General features: G+C 35.3%; 1 protein-coding gene across 1 annotated transcript in view; it reads left to right on the top strand.

The window, feature by feature from the left end:
• Positions 1–956: 956 nt before the first annotated feature.
• LOC103782305 (receptor-type tyrosine-protein phosphatase delta-like) overlaps positions 957–25,535 on the top strand; it is a gene marked incomplete at both ends in the record, with an annotated part of 51,120 nt that continues 26,541 nt past the window's right edge. Inside the window, 3 exons of the mRNA XM_008950066.1 lie at positions 957–1,080; positions 11,584–11,759; positions 25,298–25,417. Coding sequence (XP_008948314.1) covers positions 957–1,080; positions 11,584–11,759; positions 25,298–25,417 — 420 coding nt within the window. The remainder of the gene's footprint in view (positions 1,081–11,583; positions 11,760–25,297; positions 25,418–25,535) is intronic.

The following is a 25,535-nucleotide window of genomic DNA, read 5'->3' as shown; positions in this document are numbered from 1 at the left end:
TTACAGAATGGGAAAGTATAACAGCAGGTGATTAACTGTGATATCTCAGTATGACATGACCTTTCATACAGCCATTACCATAGTGGGCATATGCAGGTGCCATCTGTTACGTATTTTGTGTTTATGTAGCTGTATGTGCAACTCAGTCCTAGAGGTGAAAGTAAGTAGTAGGGCCTGTTTTATTTCTACAGGTGAAGGGTGAATCAGGGTGGAACAAGCTTCAGGAACGACATCCTGGAACATTAAAGAAGCAGGGACTAAGCAGTGATTTTAAGACTATATAGTCATGTGTATAAATAAGAGATCATTAAAATTTCAAATATGCCTGAATTACTGTCTTATTTATGACTCAGGGAAAGAAAAATCAAGTCTTTTTATGTTGTCCCTGGATGTTATACAGTTGTTTCCCTGAGCAACGCTGGTATAATGTATTGGTCTGGCATCAAAATGAAAGAACAGAAACTTTATTTTTCTTCTGGAAAACATCTTTTGGAATGTTTGGAGTTTATTTAGTAAATAGGACATTGAATTGTTTGAACATGTGCACTTAGTAGTAGAGAAAGACAAAAATATTTGTTCCACTTCGTCCCAGTGTTTTTGACATTTCCAACATTTTTTTTTCTAATTCTGTGTTGTGCTGGAGCCCCTCACTTGCCAGACTGAGTGAAAAGATAAAAACAGGGGTAGTATAACCTTGTCTTTCTGAAAAGAAAGCCCTGGATTTGAAAAGCTTATGATTTAAATTCCTAACAGAAATTTCAGCAGCATAAATACAAACTGCTTTATATTATATGATATGGTATGTTACAGTGTGTCCTGAAGTCTTAATTTTCTTCTAAAAGCAAAATATTTCCAGCCTAAATTATGGGAGCATATGGTTTGTAATTATTATGAATACAAGTACTTAGTCCTTAGCTAAAAGTTTCCTTTTCTTTTCTCCTCTGTCTCTTTTGAAGTCTATTGATCCCGGTCAGCAATTCACTTGGGAACACTCTAACCTGGAAGTAAACAAACCAAAGAATAGATATGCGAATGTAATTGCATACGACCATTCTCGAGTTCTACTCTCAGCAATAGAAGGTAAGGAGACCTTTAATCTTAAACCAATTAAATCCTAAAATCCAGTATAATTTTACCTCCTGTTATCTTTGCATAGTAACATAAAGAAGTGTTAAACTACTTTCAGTAAATTCCTGTAATGACAATTGCTTTCTTATGTTCATTCTCAGTAATTCGTGATGAAAATGCACTAAGATTGACACAGGGTCACATAATAGCACTTAATGTGTCAGGTCCTTGTAGTGTGCTGATGTGTTATCTAAAGTACATTATCACTGCTGTTTACTTATACTAATTCTACAAAGCAAAAGCAGCAGTAGCCATGCATGGATTGAGCTTTTTGTCGATCAATTACATTATTAACTTATCTAATTATTGAGTTTCAGTTACCAAATCCTTAATGCAGAAAAAATATCAGTTCAACTTTATATTCTCAGGGACAATTTTGAGAACTCTCTTTTAAAACTTCCTTTTTTTTTTTTATTTTCCATTTACAATCTGAATGTTAAACAAAAACGTTTAAACAAATTCCCATATGCAGATATTGTTGGAACCTCAGTATTTCACTGCCAAAAGATTGGCAGAGGGGTATAATAAGAACTCTTCATTATATCTTTCTTTGTCAAAAAACTTTTCAAAAACTTCTGGAGCATTTTTAGAGCATTTTAGAGTTTTTACTTAAGCAAACTGTTGAAGATGATCAGCCCTGGGTATCGTGTCTCTTTTAGCAAGTGTTAAAAACAATAAAAAGCACTGGTTCTCACTCAAGTTATTTCTTTTCTTACCAGTTCTGCCTTACCATTAACCTGCTTCCTGGGGTGAAGACAGATTTTCAGTGTATTCTATATTGTTGACAGTCTGGTATTAATGATGGCCCAAGTATAATCAATTATATATTTAAGTGAAACAATTTACATGAAAATAAGTTCTGCCTTTAGTAACTCTGACAGGGCTTATTTATGATATATAAAAAATAGGGAGCTATATTCAAGGTCGTAATTATTGTAATCCTAACATGCTACAACTTAAACTGCAAGGTGGTTTAATTTACAGTTTTGAACAGCTTATCTTTGGCTACTCCAGACCTGAAAACATTGAGTAAAGGAGAAACAATATTTATAGCTCTAACACATTTTAATATTAGCTGCTTGGTGAAGAAAAAGGCAATTCTACTGATTGAAGTTTAAATCTTCCCTTATTTATCGCAACTGCATACCATGGGCTTGATAACATAGATAAGAGCTTCTCAGATGTATTAGAAAATGTAAATTATTCTTTGAAGAATTTGTATATGATAATTTACTTCTGCAATCCTGGCAAGATATTTTGTAGCATCACTTACAATTTTTCACATTGCCTTGTAGAAGAATATAGCTGTAGAGAAATTGGCACTACCTGGTAGAAATACTGATTTCTACGCTAAAGAGAGTGTATTTTAATTAGATGTGATGTAATTCAAGAAAAATGTCCCTTTTCTTTGTCATGGTTCATACAAGAGAACTGAGAAAATGATCAGGAAAGGACAGGAACAGCAATTGGACAGTCCTGAATTGCTAGGACAAGAAGAAATGGGTTCAGGTTGAGCCAGCAGATGTTTAATTTGGTTATTAGGGAAAACTCCTATACCAAAAGTGTTATCCAGCATTGGAAGAGGCTGCCCAGGGAGGTGCTGGAGTCACCATCCCGGGAGGTATTTAAAAGGCATGTAGTAGAGGTGCTTAGGGACATGGTTTAGTGGTGGACTTGGTAATCTTAGGGTAATGGTTGGACTCAGTAATCTTAAAGGTTTTTTCTAACCTAACATGATTCTATGTTTCTGTGTTACCTAAAGTTCTTTGGAATAAAAATGTGCAACTCAGAAATAAGTCTATTTGACAGAAGACTCAAGATTTTCACAGGATTTTGTTTTGATAAATAACAGTGTAATGGAAGGAAGGAAGAGAGGAAAAAAAATCTAATTTCAGATAAATTTATTTGTTAATTTATAAACATTTAAATTTATAAACATTTAAAAATTTCAACATCTATGCTTAAAGAGTACTGCCTGCTGCCCTTTGTGTAAATGACCCATAAAATTTGGTTCCCTTAAAGAAAATGAACATAGAGTATGAGAAGAAAATTTAAGTGGCAAGATGGAAAACATTAGTCAAATTAATTAAAAGTATCAAATTACAGAGTACATTAGATTACTTTTTAAAATTATAGTAAAAATAAATAAATAAATATAAAATCAGCATTGTACCTGTGGGAAAAGACAATAGAAAAATGTATTTTAAGGTGCAGGGACAACATACAATCAAACTGTATGTTTGATTCCCTTTTTTAACTAAGAAATGCTACGATGAGGCTAGAATTTCTAACCCTACAATAGTCAGTGACCCTAAATAAGGAAAGATGTTATAGCCCTTTGAAATATCAGTGTTAGATATAAAACCGCAAATGGGATTTTGACTCATTTGGTGATTTGTGTAATTTTAAGTATTTTCTCAGTCTTCAGTTTACGGAGTAAAAAGCAATATAAACCATGTATTAAATGCCTTTTTATGCTATGATAATTTGTTTTTAAAACAGTAATAGATTAATAGTATCCTTTTAAATTATTTTCCCCTTTGGATTTTACATGGTTTTCTGCAATTTTGTGTGTGTACAAAAGTTTAAGATATTAGGACATTGGTCTTTGCATTTGGTACTAAGGGATTCTCTTTCAAGATTTAAGTAAATATTCCTACAATGACAATACACAGTCTGCCTAGCATTTTTATTAGTTGATAGCTGCATTTGTTTTTCATGCTACCATGGAAATCAATCACTTTGAAGACAGTTAAAAGTGTAGTTCTCCTTTGCCTGTGTTACTAGACCAGGACCTAAATGTGGACTACATTACATTTCTAATGGCTGTATGGAGAATATTTGGTTGGATTTTACATATATGCCTTGTCTGCAATTCTTTGGTGGCCATAAGACTAACACTATCAATGAGGTTTGAGTAATAACTGTACTCTTTCTAAGATGAAGAATCTCCATTCTACACCTAGGCACTTGGTCCCTGTTCAAGAACAAATATATATGAAAAAGAAACTAAGCATCTACCAAACTGTAATCCTACATTTTGCCTCTTGATGGTGTGGCACAAAAGTGGTATACTGTAATTGCTACTCTGTAATGGGGCACAAGGCCAGTTTTGTTCAGCTGCCTGTCTCTTACTGTAGCAAATACAAAGTAATTCTTAGAAAGTCTTAAGGAGTATGTAATAGAGAAATGAAATTAATGAAATGAAATAATATCAAATTGTTAAGTTTCATTAGCCCTGAAACACAAAGCTTACTAATGCTTTCAAGTGTTTGATACCTCTTATAACTTCTGTTACACGTATTCAAACTTGGTTTTGAATCCTTGCTGCATTCTTGGCTTCTCTAATTGCATATAACATGGAATTTCACAACATAATTGCTCACTTTGCAAGAAATAGTTTTTATATTATTAAACTCACCGCTGTTTAAATTTTATTGCATTGGATGTCCCTTTGGGAGGGAAACTCAGATTAGTTATGGTAATTTGAATTTTCACCTGAAGTAAAATATTACTTTGCAAAATTTTGTTCCCATGTTCTTCAAATCTCACCATTCATGTTGTGCTGTCTTTGGTTGTGTCTGAGAGGGAAACTGGGAATTTTAAAGTATAATGTAAGAATTTTATGATGTAGAGAATTTTATTATTTGCTGCTAAAAGGACTTGAGGGCAGAATTTACTGATTAAAAGAAAAATAGATGAAGATAAACCAGCTAGGTCTATGATCTTAAACCTCTAAGGAGTAAATAAAATCCTGTGAAAAAAAGTGATTAAACATTCTGCATTTTAAAAAGTCTTGCGACTTCTTCTAGAAGACATCCAAGAATAAAAGTCTGCCATATGTGGCACGGATTTGCATAATGCTAGTGATTAAAAAAAAATTAAAAAATAATGTCTCTCATATTTCAGCAGTGTAAATTTTGTTTGATGGGAAATTTAGTGGCATTAAAATGCTGCTAAATCTGGAAGTGCTTGACTGTAATATAAATGGTCAAGAAATAAAAAGGCAAGAAACTGCTAATATTATTATTTGTCTCATTGCCAGTTACCGGTAAATTATAATCAAGTATGTAGGCTGTCATCTTTATATTTAGGAAGTATTCTGTTCAGTATAAATCCTTGAACATCTACTGAACAGTCACGGACTATACAAATTATCTACACTCTCATGTGGTATTTGTGTTGCATTCTGCTAACAATAAATAATTACATACTTAAAGTGTATGCCTCTTCTCCCTGCAAGCTTGGAGTGCCTTAAAGACAACAAAGTATTTTAGTGATGAGGTAAGAGGATATAGAAAAATCAGTGAAGCTGACTTCATAGAGTAGAGACCCTGTTGCTGTCTCAAAAACAATGCTGAGACAAGTTGTAGGAGTATAGTTTTGGTCTATGCTGTTACATACATATGCTGTTATATTGTTGTAATTTAGCAACAAAAATGGTGTCATTCTTTATACCCTTGAAATCAGCTCGGAACAATTCTGACTCTTTCCTGTATACACATCCATGCTGTCCTGTCCATTGAAGAGGGCGTCAACAAAATGTCCAGTGACTTTGTTCTTGAATGGGTGGGGAAGATTTGGCACCTCACAATGCACTGTGGACACTCATACTGAAACTGTTTTTTGCAGGAATTATCAAATAGTAATCATTTTATTTTGTATTAGTAGAAGCACTCATCAGCCCTTTTAGTGCATCACTGAGAGGTATAAATTAATATTCCTATTAAAAAAAAAAAAAGACCCGTTTGATAGATAATTTTGATGTTACTCAGTCTTAAAGAGCTGGAAAATCACTCAATCAAGTTTCAGACAGCTGTAATCACAATATAAAGACTTCACATTGGATTTCAGTATCTGCTTTGCACTATCATGCAACATACTGATATATCAATGTATTGTGGCCAGTGTGTGGGCACAATGCTGTTATCTAGATCTCTGAGGAACTGCACTGAACAATCTGTTTACTTGCATTCTGTACCCTTCTTAATACTATCAAACGTTTTAAACCAAACTAAATGAAAGCAAACCAGACCAAATGAAAGCAAACCAAGCCAAACCAAATGGAACCAAACCAATCCAACCTTCTTTTCTTGTTCTTCACAGAGTTCCCCCTGTTTCCCAGCCAGTTTTTCTGCTATTTACTTACCAAGTTTCTCAACTTGCCCTCGTATCTTCAGCTCCTAGTTCTTAGTTTCCATCCCTACATTTCACCCTTTTCAGATATTTCTCACCTTTTCCTTTACCTTCCAAATATGTCTTCTGTCCTTTACACAATCCCTTTCTTTGTCCTTACCTCTGCATTTTTTGCCCCTACCCTTTTTGATATTACCTTCTTTCCATAATTTTCTGTAATTTAACATTTCACTTTGAGACTCGGTATTATTCATCCTTTGTCTCTTCACCAGATTGTCTTAGTCCTAATAGTCCATTAACAATCCAGCCGTCCTTAGGTTTTCCTTTTCTCTCATTTATATTTCCTTCCTACTTTACATTGTCAGGATGATAACAGTGAATTTTCCTCAGTCTTTTTACAAAGCTTTCATTTTACCAATGTTCATTATTACAGTATCTTCATTAGACTTGTGCTGCTTCATTTTTCAGTGTGTTCTTACAGTGTAGATTTGTGCCTAGACCATTTGAATTTGATAATCTCCTTAACTGTATAGATTTTATATTACAAAATCTTTCACATAAAAAGCTTTTACTGGAACCTAGTAGCTGCCTTAGTTCATTTTTGCCCTGACATAGTTCAAAATATCAGTCATTGCTTTAAACCAGTTGTAGCCATTTAAGTTCATCTTTTATTTTTCCAACTTGTTTACAAGCATGACAGAATTTAATCCTATTATTTCACACTCTTTTTATGATTAACAGCACATCTCTTAGGGGAGCAGTATATAACAAAGGTTTACAGTTTAATGTGTTTTAAATAGAAAGGCTGCTCAGTATTTAGACTTTCTAAAGGCTTGAAATAATTTCGTTATTTGATTTCACTTTATGAATAATATCTGAAGTCTAATTAAAACTACTTAAAATTATAACTGTCTTCAGGAGATCAAGTGAATAATTCTGAGGTCTATGTTATTGGCCTTGTGGGCCTGAGTCTATGTTGCAGCAAACAGCACTGTCATCTCAGTTCAGGAGTATAGTCTCAGTATAAATCAGGAGGTATTGGGTTCATTTTTTTAAATCTTTTGCACTTTAATTTGTGGCATTGGCAAATTTTGTTTCACTGCTCATTCGCTCTTACTCTCTAAAATCTGGACTGCTTTGTTCTCTTGAGATATTTGAAAACTGAATGTCTTTTATGCTCAGCTACTCATCTGATTCTTCTTCCGTTGTGCCTAATTCCTGTCTGGCAGAATAAGGAGATTGCAGACTATGATCATTCATCACCATAGTTGAAAAGGCTACTAGAAAATAGTTACGGTAAAATCATGATCTGGAAGCTTAGTCTTTGTCTGACTTTTTGTGAAGAAATTGTGTCTCTGCCTTCATGAAACTTGTAAAAGTCAGGTTATAGTGAGTGGATTACCCTAAACTTATACTTTTAAGTATAGCCATTCTAAATCTGCAGCAAACCCCACTGATGCCAATAGACTTAGCTAAGGTTCATATCAATATTACTGAAGGCAGAATTTCATTACTTTGTCCCCTTATTTGACCCATGCTTTTGCAGAACAACTGACCTCTCTTAACTAATAAGCCCAGATCTAAGCAATGATTGTAATTGTTGCTGTGCTTGTGGGTGTGTTGCCTTCAAGCTACCGCAGCTAACAAAGGTTTGTAGGATTTCATTGTACTGCAGTCATTCTAGTTGTCGTTTGATTGTTTTTGCCCTATTAGATTTGACAGAGAATTGTTCAGCTTTCTCAGCTCAGAATGAGGTTATGCCCAGAAAAGTCATTACAGAAAGTGACATTTTAATATTTAGGTTTATTTGCCTTTGATAATTGTTTCTGCTTGGTCAGTATAGATATTTACAGATGTTCAGGTTTTGTATATGTTATTTTTAAACTATACACGCTTCATTAGGCATCTTATGAGTAGCACCCTCCCTAGGGGGCTTTAAGTTTATTCGTTGGGGGGACATAGCTGATGAAGCAAAAACTTCTGTGGCAAAATGTGAGGTGGAAAGTGAGAGTGAGAAAATGGTGTTACAGAATACAAAAGGATTTTGGAACAGGATGTGAAACTGAGGTCATGCGTGAAAACAGTGATGAAAAGAGACTCCCTGTAAGAAGTGTGTGTTAGGTACTTGAAGGGACAATGAGAAAGGATGGAGAACAAAGAAAACACCTAATGGATATTGTGGGTGGGAAAGACAATGGCGCTGAGCAATATGATTCCTATTGTTCTCTTGATCTCAGTAGAGATATAACCCTATAGAGTACTATATTCTGCTAGAGATAAACCCTTGATGAAAATCTCCCAGTGCAAAGTGTTGGAGCAGCACCTAGTTTTTCCCAAAACTGCAATAGTTAGGTCACTAAGAGGATCTGTGGAAAGTGGACTGTCCTATCCATTTTCCAGCCACATCCTTTTCATGTACCATGAAGGTGAATTGCCTTGTAAAAGGATTTTTTCTAATGGCCTTAGAATATACAGGATTTTTTTTATCTCCTCTTGATAAAAAGCAAGTGGCAAAATAGTAGAAATTTCTACTTTAACCTAGCTGGGAAGAAAACCTTTTTGGAAATATGAGTAATTGTTAACCTTAGTACTTTCTTACTTGCATCTGTGATCAAGGAACTTGTAATCTAGAAGCTTTTCTTTATTCTAATTTAAAGAATTAGGGTATATTTAATTTAGAAGTTACTTACTTTAATATGATTTGTCAATACTTTTAATAGGACTTAGTAAGTAGACGGACTATCTACAATTTTAGACAGTCTGAATTTTTTTTACATCAGGTACTAGGATTGACTGCTAAGATTTGTAGCACAGTTTGCAATACTTCTCATGCTTAATTTTCACGCTGAGTTTGTGCAGTATCAGCTCCAGAGGACAGCTTTCCCAGAAGATCATTTAACCACTTTACAAAGTGTTGTTTTTCTTTTGCATTTTTTCCTCAGGCTTTTATTTATAACATATGCTTCAAAATGTGATACCAGGCATCATAATATAATTCTAATTTATGCAGAAAACATTTCTAACCAGCTTTCTCAGTTCCTTTGGTAATAATACCCAGTTGGTGTAGATTTCTCCTGTTGGCTTCATTTTTCTTTCTCATCTGTTTTGTGCAAAAAATGTTTTATTATCTTGATAAAGGAAGAAAATACAGCATTGTGTCTAGCAGTTATATTTTCTAAATCATTAATTCCAACATCCACAGTAAGAAGTGTCATGTAAAAAAGTTGCAAGTCTGTAAGAGGGAGGCTTTTGAACTGCCATTTCTGCCTTTCATGGTGGAAAGTCATGATTTTCAGCTATAAATTGTGCTGGTTTTAAAAGTTGGGGTTTTTTTGGTTTTGGTTTGGTTTGGTTTGGTTTTTAATTTTTTCTCTCAGAAGAGACTAATCAGTTCTAATCATAGTCAGCCAGTCTTCCTGTGTCCATCCATGCATCTTCCCTGAGCAGTGCCATTTGCAGCCTCTCTTGTGCTGCTGAAGTTAAAAAATCTTTCCTTCCATAAAATATTCTGCCAGATTTTTCCTTTAACAGTATGGAAAGTCAAATAAAATTAAAGTTTGGGTTTAAATACAACTTGAGCATACAAAAGAAGAAAATCTATTATTCTTTCTTGGTCATAAAGGAAACATTTTATGCCAGACTACATCTACAATAAACCAAAATCTGAATAATTTCAAGATTATATTTGGTCCTAATTAGTGTCACAGTTAATCACTGAGTTTGTTTATTGCTAAGTAAGTAGTGGAATGAAACACTAAGCTTCCCCAGAGTGAATGGAGAAACTCCAGTTTGTAGCTAAAAACAAACAAACAAGAAGTACTAAAAAGGTACCTCTACTTTCTTTTCAAATTCAAATTATTTTGGAAGACATTTGCAGACATTTGCCAGGAAAGACAGGAGCATGCAGCTCTGGTCATTCCTGGTTTGGGATCTGTAGGAGGAGAAAATACATCAGAATAGATTTGATGGATCAGTTTCTGGCAAAAAGCTTGAGAAACATTTCTTTAAACATGCTCAATAATTTATTGTGTTTCATACCCAAAGAAATTCAGCTCTTGCTTTGTGGAGTGGCAATAGTTACAGCTTTAGGATAATTCAGGGAGCTTCTATCACCTTGAATCTCTTTTAAAATAGTTCGTGGAACCTGCACCATGGCATGGCAGATTGGCATGTAAACATAAATCATTCATTTCTGCTTAAAGAGGGAACTTCTGTTAGTTACTTTAGCAAACCTTTTGTATCATTTTAAAATGCACAGTTCTGTATTTCAGGTAACTCTTCTGGGAACATTTCCATGATTAGCACTGCAGTAATGTGTGGAACACTGCTTTACCATCCCACCAGCACTGACATCTCACATGAACATCTTTTCTTCCTCAAGTCATCAGTTGAAAAAACAGCAGTGACATCAAAACTGATGGCTGCCATGCTTTGTCTTCCAACATCCACATAGTTTGAGTTAAAAGCTGAATACTGCACTGCTGAATCCAGGGGAGATCAGACTGAGACCTGTAGGTCAATGTCTACTGCTTTCTATGAGCATGGCTGTGTTATTAATCCAGACTAGTAACATGATCTTCAGCCAATACTCCTCTTCATCCTTCACAGGAAGAATATTAGGCTCCAGCTCTCAGTACAGTCATGGCACTGCCCACTCTCAGTTAGAGAAATTACAGTTAGGAGCTGGCTTACTTCCATGTGGGTCAAAGTGTGGACATGTGTCTTGTAGACACACTCAAAGTCCCTCTGTAAGTCTTGTCCGAAATACCTGAGCCTCAAGCAATTGACGGTGTAGGTCCAGTGTGCCCACAGGTATTGGATTCCACCTTCTTTTCATGCATTTAATGTTTATTCAGGCTTGCAGAGGGCCTTATTTCATACACACACTGTATAGCAGATTCCACCATTTTTTAAACCTGATTTACATAATGCAACTTGTTAAAATAAAGGTCATAGTTACCTTCCCACTTAATGGGAAAAATGAATGTAGCAGTACCACTAATAGTCTGGCAACATTAACCCTTTTTCTATACTTAAAAGAAATGCAATGAGCTCAACAGGAGCGTTAAATGGAGCTTACTCAGGGCATCTCATGAAGAGGCACCCCTGTCTAGTTTAGGGAGAGGCTGGTATACTGGTGGGTGACTGCAGGCAGTGTCAGACCAGCTTTTAAATGCTGCTGTTCCAGCTCCCAGGTCTCTCCATCTGCTATAGATTTTCAAGCTACTTTTATATCTAGCTGTGTCACAGGACTTTTTAGCCTTTGTACAACAAGACAGCACCATGCTGCCCTGAGTTTTCCCTCTTCTCTCTTTGCAGGTATACCAGGCAGTGACTATATCAATGCCAACTACATAGATGGATACAGAAAGCAGAATGCTTATATAGCAACACAAGGCGCATTGCCAGAAACCTTTGGTGACTTCTGGAGAATGATGTGGGAGCAACGAGGTGCAACTGTTGTCATGATGACAAAACTAGAGGAGAGATCCAGGGTAAGGAAGCATATACAATGTTAACAATATTGCAGCTGAGTAATCCCTTACACAAGATTTCTGTCTCTTCCATGTATATATGTTTGTCTGCCTCCTGGATACGCAGAAGAAGTGACTTATTTTTAGGTTGCTACCAGTTAAAAGTGTCTATACAATGAAAATTACTATGAATATAGGAAATGTAATATCCCCTGCGAAATTACCAGGTCACAGCACTTATTTTGTAGGTATTTTCATACTCTGAAAAACTGGAAATCTCTTGGTCCGCAGTGATTTTATTATTTTCTTTCCTGTTTAAATCATAATGGAAATATCAGGAGGTGATTGAAAATAGCGCTTCCTCTATTGTGTCAAGAAAACACTTGTATCATGCTGTTACGAGAAAGTTCATGTATGTCAACACCTTTCAGTTTTCAGTTTTATATGATATAGATTAAACATTACTTAAGATCACTGAGGATTTGGATTTGCTTAAGAAACACAGGAAATTTTTTTTAGCACATAGTGGGTGCTAGAAAAGATCTGCAACAGCATATGCAGTAATATAATGCAAAATTATCCATGGTATTTCAACTTCAATTTTACAGGGCAAAGTAAAATTATGAAAGTAAAAGACTAAATGTGAAGACACTGTTCTAACAATTGAAGTGTTATAATAAAAGATGTGCTGTGTGTGAAGGGAAATCAAAAGTAATAATACTTTTTTTGTTATATAAGGAATGTGATGGAAAAAGTAGTAACAAGCCACTGTGTATTGGATGAAGATTTATTAACAGGTCCCTATTTGATGGTGTTCATCAGTTCTAATGGTGGAAGTTATCTGGGGGAAGGGGGAGTGAAAGGAAAAAAATATAAACTAAGTGAAACATGGTTGGAAGAGGGAAAAAATTCTCAGTAACCAATCAAAAAGAGGAATGTCCAGCCCTCAGCATCCTTTCCAGTAGAGCAGGTGGTTTCCCCATCATACTTTTCCCAGAATAACACTGTATTTTATGCTGAGACGTAATTGAACTCCTCATGGATTGGTCCTGCCTTATGTTGCTGCTGTTGTGGCTGGGAGCACCTGTTGACTGGGGAAGGTGCTGTGTGTCAGGTCCATTGCTGAGGTTTCAGCAAATGCATTAATGCATCCTGTAGTGTATACCAAAAGCTACAACCAAATGTAGAAATCAGAAAAGGGCACAAAGAAGGAGTGATTATTACAACAGTTTCTACCACCTCCCTGGGGAACCTGCCATGACATCAGTATTAGGGTTTGCAAGTATAACTCCAGGAGATGAATAACAAACAGAGTTTTATAGGAAAAATACTACTACACATGTTCTGGGGTACTCTGTCCTGGGAACTTGTGTGAAGGTGTAGGGAGCTGCATGTGGGAGACAGGCTGCAGGGTTGCAAGTGGAACGCCCTTAGCAATACAAGAAGCTAAGGTACCTGAGGCTCAGGGAAACATGTTAGAAAAGCTATCAATACAGCAGTTCAAGAACAGTTCAAAAAGAAAGAAAGAGACTAGGAAGGATGAGACAGGACTTGTCATCCAGAAAAACTTTTGTAACAGTAAAAATGTATTATAGATGTAATCAGATGATAGCTGATATTTGAGTAAGACATGGAGGAGCTGTATTTCAAAATGAAAATGTATTTGCATTTTTAAACTTGGAACATGGGAGAATGCACCATAAAGCCTAATGCTGTTCTATGTTGGCATTGATTGGTTTGGTTTGGTTTGGTTTGGTTTGGTTTTTTTTCACATGGCTGGAATCCTATGATTGCAATGATTACATAACTTCTTGAACTGCTTGGAAACAGTGATTCCTTTCTGGCGGCTCATTCTTTTACCATTTTACCAGATTTTTTAAAGAGAGTACATTTTTTACAGTTTAAGCAACATATAGCATTGTAATTGTAGAATCACTTTCCACATGTAAATTCAACCTACATTAACACCACTGCCTGTACATACCTGAAGGCAATTAGTGCATAGCAGAGGGTAATTTTATCAGAAATTTTAATTTTATCTCGAGTCTACAGGCCTTGTCTAGTCTAGGCACTAACAGTCATTTGGAATTAAACGAATGAAATTTTGCCCATTTCTTTACTAATTACTTTCTATATAATGAAGTTACTGCTAAGAAAAAAATCTGATTCTAATAAGCAACCCATTGCAGAAAGTGTACTTAAATACTTGAGTTTATCTTAATACTGCAGGCCACAGACAGCCACTGTCTAGAAGGTTGTTTTGATGTAACTAAATGAAATTTTACTCATTCCCTCCAATAACTGCTTAGCAGTTTTAAGCTAACTCTAGACTTTGATGACTGCACCCTAAAAAAAAACATTGATCAGAATAGTAATCACCTCCAGAAGTGATTAGCATTTAGCAGCAATATATTCCCTGAGTATAGTGAGAGACCAATCTAGTCAATGGATTGTTTGTGCAATGCTTATGTTTGTGTATTTTTTGTGCATATTTAGCTCACTGTGTGTTCATAGGTCAAGTGAGTTTGATACACGCAAGGCAGAGCATTAGAGACCAGGTATCCAGTAGCTAATTCACCTCCAGTCTTAGATCCTGCAGCTCTGTGAATATGGCATGGCAGTGACGTTTTCTCCTCGTACAACATCTGCACGTAGTGTAATTAATGGTATTGATGGTGAGCCAGCAGCGGGAATCCCTGTGTGAGAAAAGAATACAATGACATTTCATGGTTATTTTTTCTTATGCTTATTTTTCTTATTCTTATCCGTTCTTACATAGCATATCCTTATAGCAGGAGACCAACTGAAATTTCAAACATGAAATACAAACACTGTTACATACCATTAGAGATTAAGATCTTCTCTAATTTTGTTTTTCTTTTTCCTTTGATTCCTTTTTGATTGCTTTTGTGTCTTGGCAGCCTGATCATTATTTCTGCTGCAAGGCAGGATCATTTCTCTCTGGGACTTCATCTGCTTTCCATCTCCATGTCATCATTTCTGTTTAGCTTGCTTTTTTTTCGTTTATGTAGTCCTGCTGCTTGATATCAGCCTTTTTAACCTGGACTGCATAGATAAAGATGGGGATTTTAATTGCATCTGCAGAAAAAATTGGGTTCATTAACATGTGTTATATATCTGAGTAACTTCAGCTTTGAGAATATATGTATTTTACAGCTGAGCACATCAAATGAAGATGTTACAGTGAATTCTTTATTAATTTGTTTTCCTAAAATGAAGCTGCAGGAAAAGAGAAGCTCTTTTACTTATAACCTTTCACACTTAGTTGGCTTTGTATGAAATGTCGTCACCTGGATCTCACTTGACCTAAACCAGACTGCAGAGATAAAGTCAGTCCCATCATTCAGCTATCATGCACATAATTTATATCAAAAAGCATTGTACACACTGGTAGTGCATGGAACAGTGTTGGTAGCATATTTGTCACATACCTGAGTTTAAACAAAATAAAGGAACAATATTGAAAGCTGCAAATTAGGGAACAGAAAAAAGCATTTTTGTGTTACACTAAGGAAAGCTGTAAAGCACTGACCTCAGTGTCATCTCTCTCAGGTCCCACTCCTCTCTCAAACAAAAGAAATCCCCCAAAACAAAAGAAGTTGCTCAACAGGTTTTTCCACTTCTAAATATATTATCACAGAGCATTGTTTGGCTCAGCCTTGGCCAGAAGCAGGACAAACTCGGAGCTGGGGGAACTTCCCAAAGCTTCTTACAGGAACCCACACCAGCAGCTCCCTCCCCAACTATCAAAACCCCACCAGACACAAACCCAGCATAGGGAGGTAGAAACAAATTGAGTAGAAAAATAATGTAACCCATCTCAGAGTTTGTTCCCCAGTATTGAATTAAGTGGACTATTTTCATGGGTCTTCTACCAGTTCTGTGGGAACATCTAAGGATAGTTAAAAGTCTCTGGACCTAGCTCCTCTCAAACCATCACTGACACCTGAGAGAGTCAGAAGAACGGGCACTATGGCAGGGAAAGCCAGGCTAACTTATTCCTGAGTTTACTGCAATGATAAGTAGATACTTTTGCTGTCCCAAATGTCATGCAACAACTCTCAATCTCCCCAAATCAGAACACAGGGTCTTTCAACTAATTTTTTCTAGTTTGTTAGAAAAAAGGAGATTGGGTGACAGAAGAAATATCAAGTAGATGAAGATGTGTGTCTTGAAGGTGGAAAGTAGAGTAAAATAATTTTGGGGGGTTTGTTTGGAGTGTTCAGGTATTCTCTGGGGGGAGTAGGATATATTAAATGAAATCTGGGGAGCTTTTTTCAGAATCAAGTAGTACAAAGCCCAAGAACAATTGAATAAGCACAGTGTAATTGTACCTTAGAACTAAGTAAGAATAATTTTGAAATCAATTTCTGAACACCAGCGAATTTTAAGTGTTGTTATAGGCAGAGAAAACGTAAAGACGTGTCTGGGAAAAAACTTAAATTCTTTTACTCCAAATGTGCAAGTTGGTAACATCTTTAATGAATCTTCATTTTTTGATGGCGGGGTAGGCAATGATAACTATCATTGCTGACCTCATATCTAAAACAAAGCATGCACAACAGTAACAAGCAAAGAACAATAAAAGCTTTGTTTTCTTGTCTGTATGAAATGCATTAAGATCTTTCAAATATATTCAAGTTGTGCAGCAGAATTTTATGTGATTGTGATTAAGGTAGTTTTTCCATTTGTTGTGCAGGGCTTCAGAAGCAAATTTCAGTTCTTTCCTTCTAAGTATGTTTTGACAGGTAATACTGGAGCTATTACTTGTCAAAATAGTGGATTGAAAATAAATTATTATAAGACATCCTCACTAATGTGAGTAGAAAAGTCATCAATATGTGCACTTAAAAACTCATTACAGATTATATCAATATGCTCCCAAGTGCATCTGTATTCTACTGTTTAGACAAAATGTAATTGATTTATGCTTAACAGTTGTGCTGGTGATTTGTATTGGGCAGCACAGGTAAGTAGAAGTGTGTATTTTTCTTAAGCACAGGAAAACAGAAGTAAAATTTTTAGCTATGTTGTGGAGCAACTAGAAAAATATACATGTCTTTGTCTGGTAAGAGGTAGGTTAACATCTCTTCCAGTAAACATATTAGCAGATAGAGCATGTGTTGCAGATGGCATTCTTTCATACTGAATTGCATTGTTTTCCTAAAGAAAAATTAAATGTGCAGTTTTCATTGTTCACACCCTAATTTTAATGGCAAGCCTATAACTTCTGCATAATGTACTATCAGAATTTTATTTTGGTTTTTGAATGAATGAGAGAGCTGCCATTAAAAGAAAATCCAAAATCAAGTAGACCATGTGTTCACCAGATTTTAAAAAATAAAAATAAAAATGTGTAGGTTTGTACTTTTTTTTTTTTTTTTCACTGTAACAGAATGTGATGGCCACCGTTCAAGAATTCCTACACCATTATACAAGCTGGAGTCACCAGTTACTGTGTCAGAATTGTAAAACTCAACCATATGGCTGTTTATTATGGAAGAATTCTCAGAGGTGCAAGGACAGGGACATGCTCAGCTCTCACTGAAATGCAGGCAGTGATAGTTGCTTAATTCATGTGAGAATCTAATCCTAGTTGTCCACTAACATAAACAGCACTCACCAATGAAGTGTAAAGTTTCCTTTTCTAGGCACATTACAGGTGGAAGTGCTGTCCTGAGGTGCCTCAGCTAAAACTCAGACTATTGTGTAACCCAGCAAAACAGCTATGGAAATGCCATACTATAAACAGTGTTATTTTGTGTGAAAAGGAGTGCTGTAACGTCACTACACAGGTTGAAAGTAGGTTTGGCGTGCCATGTCTATTTATTTCAGCTTATACATGTTTGGAGTTGAGGACATACAGAATGAATGTCCTGTGTTGGTGGGAATTTGGTGACTACCATCACCAAAAGATGATGGTAAATTACAGAGAACCTAGAAGAGAACAGTAACAGAAGTTGTAGAAATGAAGCATGGCGAAGGTCAGAAAGAATTGGATTTGGTTTAGATATGAGAGTGAAGGAAAACATCATAATCTTCCAGCATGTGAAAGGCTGTTAATAATTTCATGGCAATCAACTGTTTTCCCTGCCTGGGGGGCTCTGAGAGGAAGAAATAAACTTTGCAGAAAAGGTGATTTGTGTTAAACTGTTACAGAGTTTCCAAAATACAGTGTCAAGAATGGAGCTAACTCCATAGGATATTTTGTTCAGTCACTTCTACTGTAAGCTTTCAAGAACTGTTTACAACACTTACCTGAAATGATATGGCAATACCTGGCACTACCACAAGTATTTTTCAAGGCAACTATTCTTTTTTTTTTTTTTTTTTCTTTTGTGTGTGTGTGTGTTGTGATTCTCTGTCCATAAATGAAGTGAATTCTCTTAGCTGTTAGGGTAAAGTGGCAGTTTTGTCAAAAACATAATTTCCCTGAGGCAAGTATATAGCCAGTGTTTTAGACAAAACTGTATTATAACTCTGTAATTTTGCTTAATTTCCTTGGTTCATTTGCTTTGCTGTTGAGGTAAGTCATACATTACTACCTCATATACTTTTTCTCTTAATACAGGTAGAGAAGCTATGACACAGGTAGAGAACAACCATTGACATTTTGAATTAGAAGTTTTGAAAAATTAAAAATTCTGAATGTCGTTTTTCAAAATCCAATGATTAGTGTATGTTTGATGTAGCACCACAGCCTATTACTTCAGTACAGGGAGTTTTTTCAAGGAGAGTATTTCTCCCTACAACTACCTAAAAGGAGGTTGTAGTGAGTCTGGCATCAATTTCTTCTCCCAAATTATTGATGATAGGACAAGAAGAAACGGCCTCAAGTTGTGCCGGAGGAGGTTTCTATTGGATGTTAAGAAGAAATTCTTCACTGAGAGAGTGGTTAGGCACTGGATCGGGCTGACCAGGGAGATGGTGGAGTCATCATCCCTGGAGGTGTTCAAAAAATTATTAGATGTAGCACTTGAGGCTATGGTCTGGTGGTTAGGGAATTGTTGGGGTGAAGGCTGGACTTGATGATCCTAGAGTCCTTTCCAACCATAGTGGTTCTATGATTCTGTGAATTTAAGACTGAAAAGATCGGAGAATAAATTTAGTATTATAACCACACAGTTCCTTATCTAAGAGATTCTGGTAAAAGACTCATGACCAGTTCTCCTTTATGGTGAGAAATACACCTGGAAAATTTAAATTCTTCAGACAAGAGTCTCTGAAAGAGAATATTATAATTTACATTTTCCATCATTTACAAATCTTCTTCAATTTTCTCAGGAAGTTAATGGATACAGCTGGCTACTGAAAGGCACCTGTTGGTAATAGACAGTTTTTCTAGATGGTCTTTCTGGGTGATATCACAGGAACTGAAATGAAATAAATTAAATACATTAATGAGATTAAGAATTTGATGTGTATTAAACTAGCAATAGAAAACTCACCATGACTCAAAGTTCCATTCAGAAGTCACAATCCAAACTGAAACATCTTAAGGTCCCAAAAATTTTCTCCAGTATACTGTTTCTCATTTTTGTGCTGTTTCATCTATTCACTTCTGGGTTTCAGATGACCCACAAATTTAGGAACAATAGAATTCTGTAGATATTTTACTCTTCTGATTATTTTGTTTCACTGATTTCTTACATAATACTCAAAGTAGCTGAAAGAGAGAGCTCTCCTGCATGGACAATAGAAGATTGTCACTAGAGCACTTGAACAGTAAGCTGAATTGTTCAATATGTGGTTCATACTGTAATGTAGTATCTTGTTCAGTGAAAAGATTATTCAGGCTGCACACAGTGATCAGCCTTGAGTACAGGAAGAGGATGAAGCAAAAAGTAATCAGCCCATTCACTTTAATCCTTAGTTCCATTCATATAAATCTTTTCAAGACGTTTTTGGAAAATCTTGCTGTACGTAACTTCTTGACAGACTCGTCCTTCAAAATGAATTCAATAAGACCCTGTCTTCCTTACTCTTCGGACAAGTTCAAAAAGGGCATCTCACGTTGATGCTAGCAATATCGTTTTGAGCTATTCTTGGCTTGTACAGATTAAGATGAAAGATGAGATAGAGAACACATTTCAAACATGCCCAAGATTCCTTTTACTATCTGTTTCATTTAGTTTCAATAACCGCACTACACTTTGTCATAAGGATCAGAATGGAAACAGTTTTGGGGCTATCTTTTTAATTACCAGTTATCTTTCAGTAATAACAATTAGCTTACTAATCATATCCCAGAAATTTCAAAAAGTAAGGCTGTAATGAGGGTTGACGTGCAGAGAAATAAAGTTTGTTGTGAAATGATTATGTTGTCTCCAAATCCTATTTGGAACTTCTTTTTTGAGGCTATTGTAAATAAGACCATAAATAAAATTCTATTGCACCGCGGAAGTGCTTATTTTCTAGCTAGTTTTTAAACACCAAATACTTAGTTCAGTTGAGCTTCAACAATCATAGAATCATTTAGGTTGGAAAAGACCTTTAAGATCATTGAATCCAACCATTAACCTAACTCTACCAAGTCCACCTCTAAACCATGACCCTAAATGCCGCATCTACACGGCTTTTAAATACCTCCAGGGATGGTGACCCAAACACTTCCTCGGGCAGCCTGTTTCCAGGTGCTTTACAACCCTTTTGGTGAAGAATTTTTCTCCTAACGTTCAATCTAAACCTCCCCTGGCACAACTTGAGACCATTTCTTCTTGTCCTATCACTTGTTCCTTGGGAGAACACAGAACTCCACCTCACTACAACATCCTTTCAGGTAGTTGCAGAGATCAATAATGTCTCCCCTGAGCCTCCTTTTCTCCAGATGAAACATCAATGTCTTTTCATTTACCTACTCACAGGTACATACCTACTGTAAATCATTACTATTCAGCAGTGCATAGAAATGTTCTTTTTCCTCTAGTAAAAAAATGGATTCAAGAACCCAGATTTCTGGAAGCAATTAATTGTTTTGGTAGTACATTTTGCGGGACTTAGAAGGATCTTTATACCTGGGTACTCAATTGTTTCAGCATTTAGCGTCCTCTTAAAATTAATGCCTATCTGTAGGCAAAATCTAAAACTTCAAACTGTTTTACTTTCAGCCTTACTGCTGAATTGGAGTTTATATTTTTAATCTGTCATTTAGAGAATGAGTAACACTTGACCAAATCTTGTTCAGTTAAGGCTCTACAAATATCTTTCTGTATTCAGATGACTTTTTTTTTTTTAATTTTTGTGTTACAATCTCATATACTATTGTCATTGCCTACCATCTTTAAACTCAAATCAGCCTAACCTTTACATGGCAAGGCATTGTTGCAAAAGGAAAATGGCTTCAGAGTAACAACTGCTTAGAGACAGAACATTAGCTGGAATGTCTGGGGCAGTAAGCTAGCTAAACTGGTTTTGAGGCAGTTTCCAATGCCAGCAGGTGGCACTACCTTTTTTATTGCATGATTATTTTTATAATTCAGCATCAATGTAGACATACTTTATTTTTCAACAAAGGCTTTCTGAAAATGTCATTAGAAAGTTTGTTTGCAAAAGACTATAATTACTGAGAAAACCAGAGCAATAAATTTGTTACGTACTGCTGTTGTTTACTATTCCAGATTGAGCGTAATTCATATGCTGTTCTTAGAGCAACAAATGTACCACAGGAATCTGCCTATTACTAGTTTACTCTCTCTTTCCTGATCTGCTTTTGGTCCATATAATCTCAGATGACCTGTAACAGCTGACTCGTGTTAAGAATCTCCTGAAGGGGCTTTTCAGCCTGAATGATGGAACTTTTTACTGGAAAATTATTTCTGTACCCTTGAATGTCAGGAATCTTTCTATTCATATGTCCATATGGAAATACACTTCCTTCAGCTCTGTTGATGCATGGCAGCACCTTCTCTAGTGTCTGCGACTTGTTGAAGTGTGAATATCCATGAATATTCTTAGGAACTCTGTAGCTACTTAAACACCTCAAGTCTGAAATAGTCTCCAGCTTCTCATTTTTAACAGAAAGAAAACATTTACATTTTCTTAAAGCTGTCTTTTCAGTGAATGCTCATACTTCTGTGAAGAGCTAGTATATGCATGGTCTTTTTGGAAGAAATGTAGTGAAAGAAAATGTATGTTTGAGGGCCAAATTAAGAGAATGTGGTTATCATTAGTTATGTCTTCTAGCTACCTCTACTACTATGATACATAAAACACTTCATAGTATATTTAGTAGTCTTTTGAGAGATGCTCTGATCTCAGATGTAATGATTTTGGCAGTGTGCAACCTATGATCATGAGATAATGAAAGTAAATCACCACTGAGTTCTTTTGTGCTCATATGTCTATTGGGTTCATCTTGCCATCTTTAGTGACAGACAAGAGAATATTAGAGAATTATTGGTGAAAGCTGTTTTCTGTAACTGTGTACAGCTAGTGGCACAGAAAAGCTCTCATTCAGTTTGAGTGAATAGAGTCTGCAGTGGAAAAGATCAACTCTTGGAATAGGGTGCTGGGTGAATAAGAAGGTGAGGACTATGAAATTCACCAAAGGTACTTTGTAAAATAACTCTGAACATAAATAATACTTGCAGTTGTATTTCTGAAGTAGTGTGTGTGTTATCATCTCCATACCTTACAACATGAAAGGTATTTCTTTCCCAAACAACATATAAAAGTGAGAAAGAAATTGCCTTTACCACAGACAGGGAAGTTAAGCACAAACCGAAGAGCTAAAGCAAAAAATAATTTGACAAATAGTTTCAGAATTGACTTGTTGACATTTAGTGTTAAATTTTGCATTTTGGGGTTTGAGATTTTTTTTCTGAAAAGAACATTAATATGTAACCTCTGAAAAATAAAATTACTTTAAGTGCTGAAGGCTGGAATCTTAACATAGGATATAAACAGAACCTTTATTTCAGAAAATAGTGTCTTAACAATTAACTCATTTTATTTATTATCTCATTCTCTACTGGTGGTGAAGACCAATAGAAAACATTGTTGTGATCTTTCACAAAGATAAATTGGACTCTAAATTGTTAGGGGTATTGGGAAGGTAAAGTTTATGATCACAGAGCAAAAGAGTGTAGAAGGCAGGTAAGGGCACAAGGGCACATCTCTGAAGACTTCTTGTTCTGACAAATAAATCAAGAGGCAAAAGCAATAAAATATGTATTTCCATCAGCTTATGCTCCACATACACTTTCAGAAGGTCAAATGCACATTAATCCAAAGCTAGGTTTTCTTTCTGAATATTTGATACTTATTTTAATCAGTTTCCACTTTCAAGAAGTAGATACACTTGTCTACAAATTGTATTTATTTTTGAACAATTAGTGTCTGCTTCCAGCAGCAGTCCTGCCTCTGCATCAGCTAACCCTCACAGTAAGTGTTTTAAAAAAAACTATAAGATTATTGGAGTTTGTTTGTTTTTTCCCCCTTTTATTTATCTAACAAACAAAAACAAACAAACAAACAAACACAAACAAACAAACAAACAAACAAACAAACAAAAAAAAAAACAACAACAACAACAACAACAACAACAAAAAACCACTAACATCTGCACCTAAAAGTTTAGGCACATCTATTTTTTTCCCAGCCTAACTGAAAAGGAGCAACTTTCTACAGCCTTCTAAATCTGAGTATATGCTTAACATTCAATTACTATGCAAAATAAAAATAAAACATTTATTTCTCTTAAAAAAAAATCTAAAATAATATCTAAAATAAAATACACGTAACTGATGTAGAAACAAGTTACACTGTGTCTTTATTAATGATAAAATGAAACTACATTTACTATAATTATATTGAAATAATGCCGTTGAAAATAGATCTTTCTGTCTGATTTGCAAAAGATCATTGTGACTTCTTTTAGTATCCAGAATCTTGCAAATAGATCACCAATATTCATGGAGCACCTGCAATACTTACTCTTTCAGTATTTCAATAAATGGCACATGGAAATAATTACTTTGTTCCTCCAAATAAGAGGCTTTTGTGTGCTATAAATCTCATTTTTAAGACTGTAGTAACAATGAACATTTTTTAGTTACTTTATTCCAATTCCTTATCTATAAATTAAGCTATCAATTCCTGTAAAAAATTGTCAGTTTGTTTTTGCCTCTGACGAATGTTCATCTCTTGCTTCAGTGGTTAGAATATTTTCTTCTCTTTATCTGGATTACTAGTTCTCAGACTGTGATTTCAGAACTGTTAACGATCACTGACTGGTGAGTCTCGAAATAAAGTGATGTGCAAGCAAAAGGTAGTCAGGACTGGACAGTTTCAAAGTGTTCTAAGTCTTTTTCAATAACTACTGTGCAGAGTGAGGAGCCTGGAGAATACTTGAGTTTCAAAGATGCATTTCTTAATTTTCCATTTTGTAGGAATCACCAGTTTTTCTCTTGAGTAAACATGATAATTCACATTTTTATCAGAAATACTGTGGAATATTCTGCTTGTGTGTTTTCTTACCGTTTGTGTATTCTCACAGAATTTGATATGTTTTGCTTAGAGTTATAAATAAAGACATTCCTTAAGGAAATGCAATATATTATTACTGGTCTCAGAATACACTTCTCTACTGTATGCAAGGCTGATAAGAATATATTGAACGGAGGCTGACTCACAGTTTAATCTATCAGTCACTGAAAGCAAAACATTTTCAATTTGTTAATCCTCATACTACTTTATACTGTGTCTTCTGGTTGTTTTAGGGGTTCAGTATTTCTGGTTTTATAGTAGGTTTCATAAAAAATACCATTTTTAGCTGAAATAAATGATTTCGCAATGATGAGAAGCATGGTTCTTTTATGTACCATTTTATACAGAATTATTTCAGCTGTTTAATATTATAAACTGTGTTTTGAAATGGAGATTTCTCTGAATGAAATGTCCTGTGTCTCTTAAAATTTGATGGATGAACTCTATCAGACCATGTGTTTTAAATGCCTGTGAACAGAATTTTGTTACGTGTTTTGTAACACTGATCTGAGACAGAAACTTTTTCTCACAGTACAATTGGTAGTTGTCAATGCTCTTTCACTTATCCATGTACTAAAATTATTTCTAAAAAAATTTAGGTTTTTACTGAGATTTTCTGTGTGTAGTAAATATTAGCATACAAGCAACAGTTTGTGTATTTGGGGACTAATGTGAAATATTAAAAAAATTGTCTGCCTGCCTTGAGTGGGTTAGTGCTGTTATTAAATTGGACTGTGAAAGTTAAATTGCAGAAGATATAGGTCATATTTTTAGCTACTATAAGTTCTTTTTACTTTAATTTGTCTCTCCTTAGTATTTCTTAGTTATATATCCCACTGACTTTCAAATAATCATTATGGATGAAGACATTATAATAGCTACAAATAGAAGAGCAATTCTTGTGGATGATATAGTAAAATTATTGTGTTGAATCCCTAGCAGTTGTTGAATATTCTAATTCCACATTCTTTGAAAACCTACAGTGATATACACTTAGATATGTAATAAGTTAGTTTTAAATGTATTAATTAATTACATATGTTTCCCTGCAGGTGAAGTGTGATCAATACTGGCCAAGCAGAGGCACTGAAACGTATGGATTAATCCAAGTGACCCTTTTAGACACTGTTGAATTGGCAACATACTGTGTTCGTACATTTGCGCTTTACAAGGTATATATACTTACAATATACTTTAAAATTTAAACGGAGGCAACTTTCACCCTTCCCTTCCCTTCCCTTCCCTTCCCTTCCCTTCCCTTCCCTTCCCTTCCCTTCCCTTCCCTTCCCT

Source organism: Merops nubicus, unplaced genomic scaffold (assembly GCF_000691845.1).
Source record: "Merops nubicus isolate BGI_N331 unplaced genomic scaffold, ASM69184v1 scaffold29481, whole genome shotgun sequence".
Classification (NCBI taxonomy): Eukaryota; Metazoa; Chordata; class Aves; order Coraciiformes; family Meropidae; genus Merops; species Merops nubicus.
The sequence above is the reverse complement of the archived record's forward strand: the minus strand, read 5'-3'. Positions and strand labels throughout refer to the sequence as shown.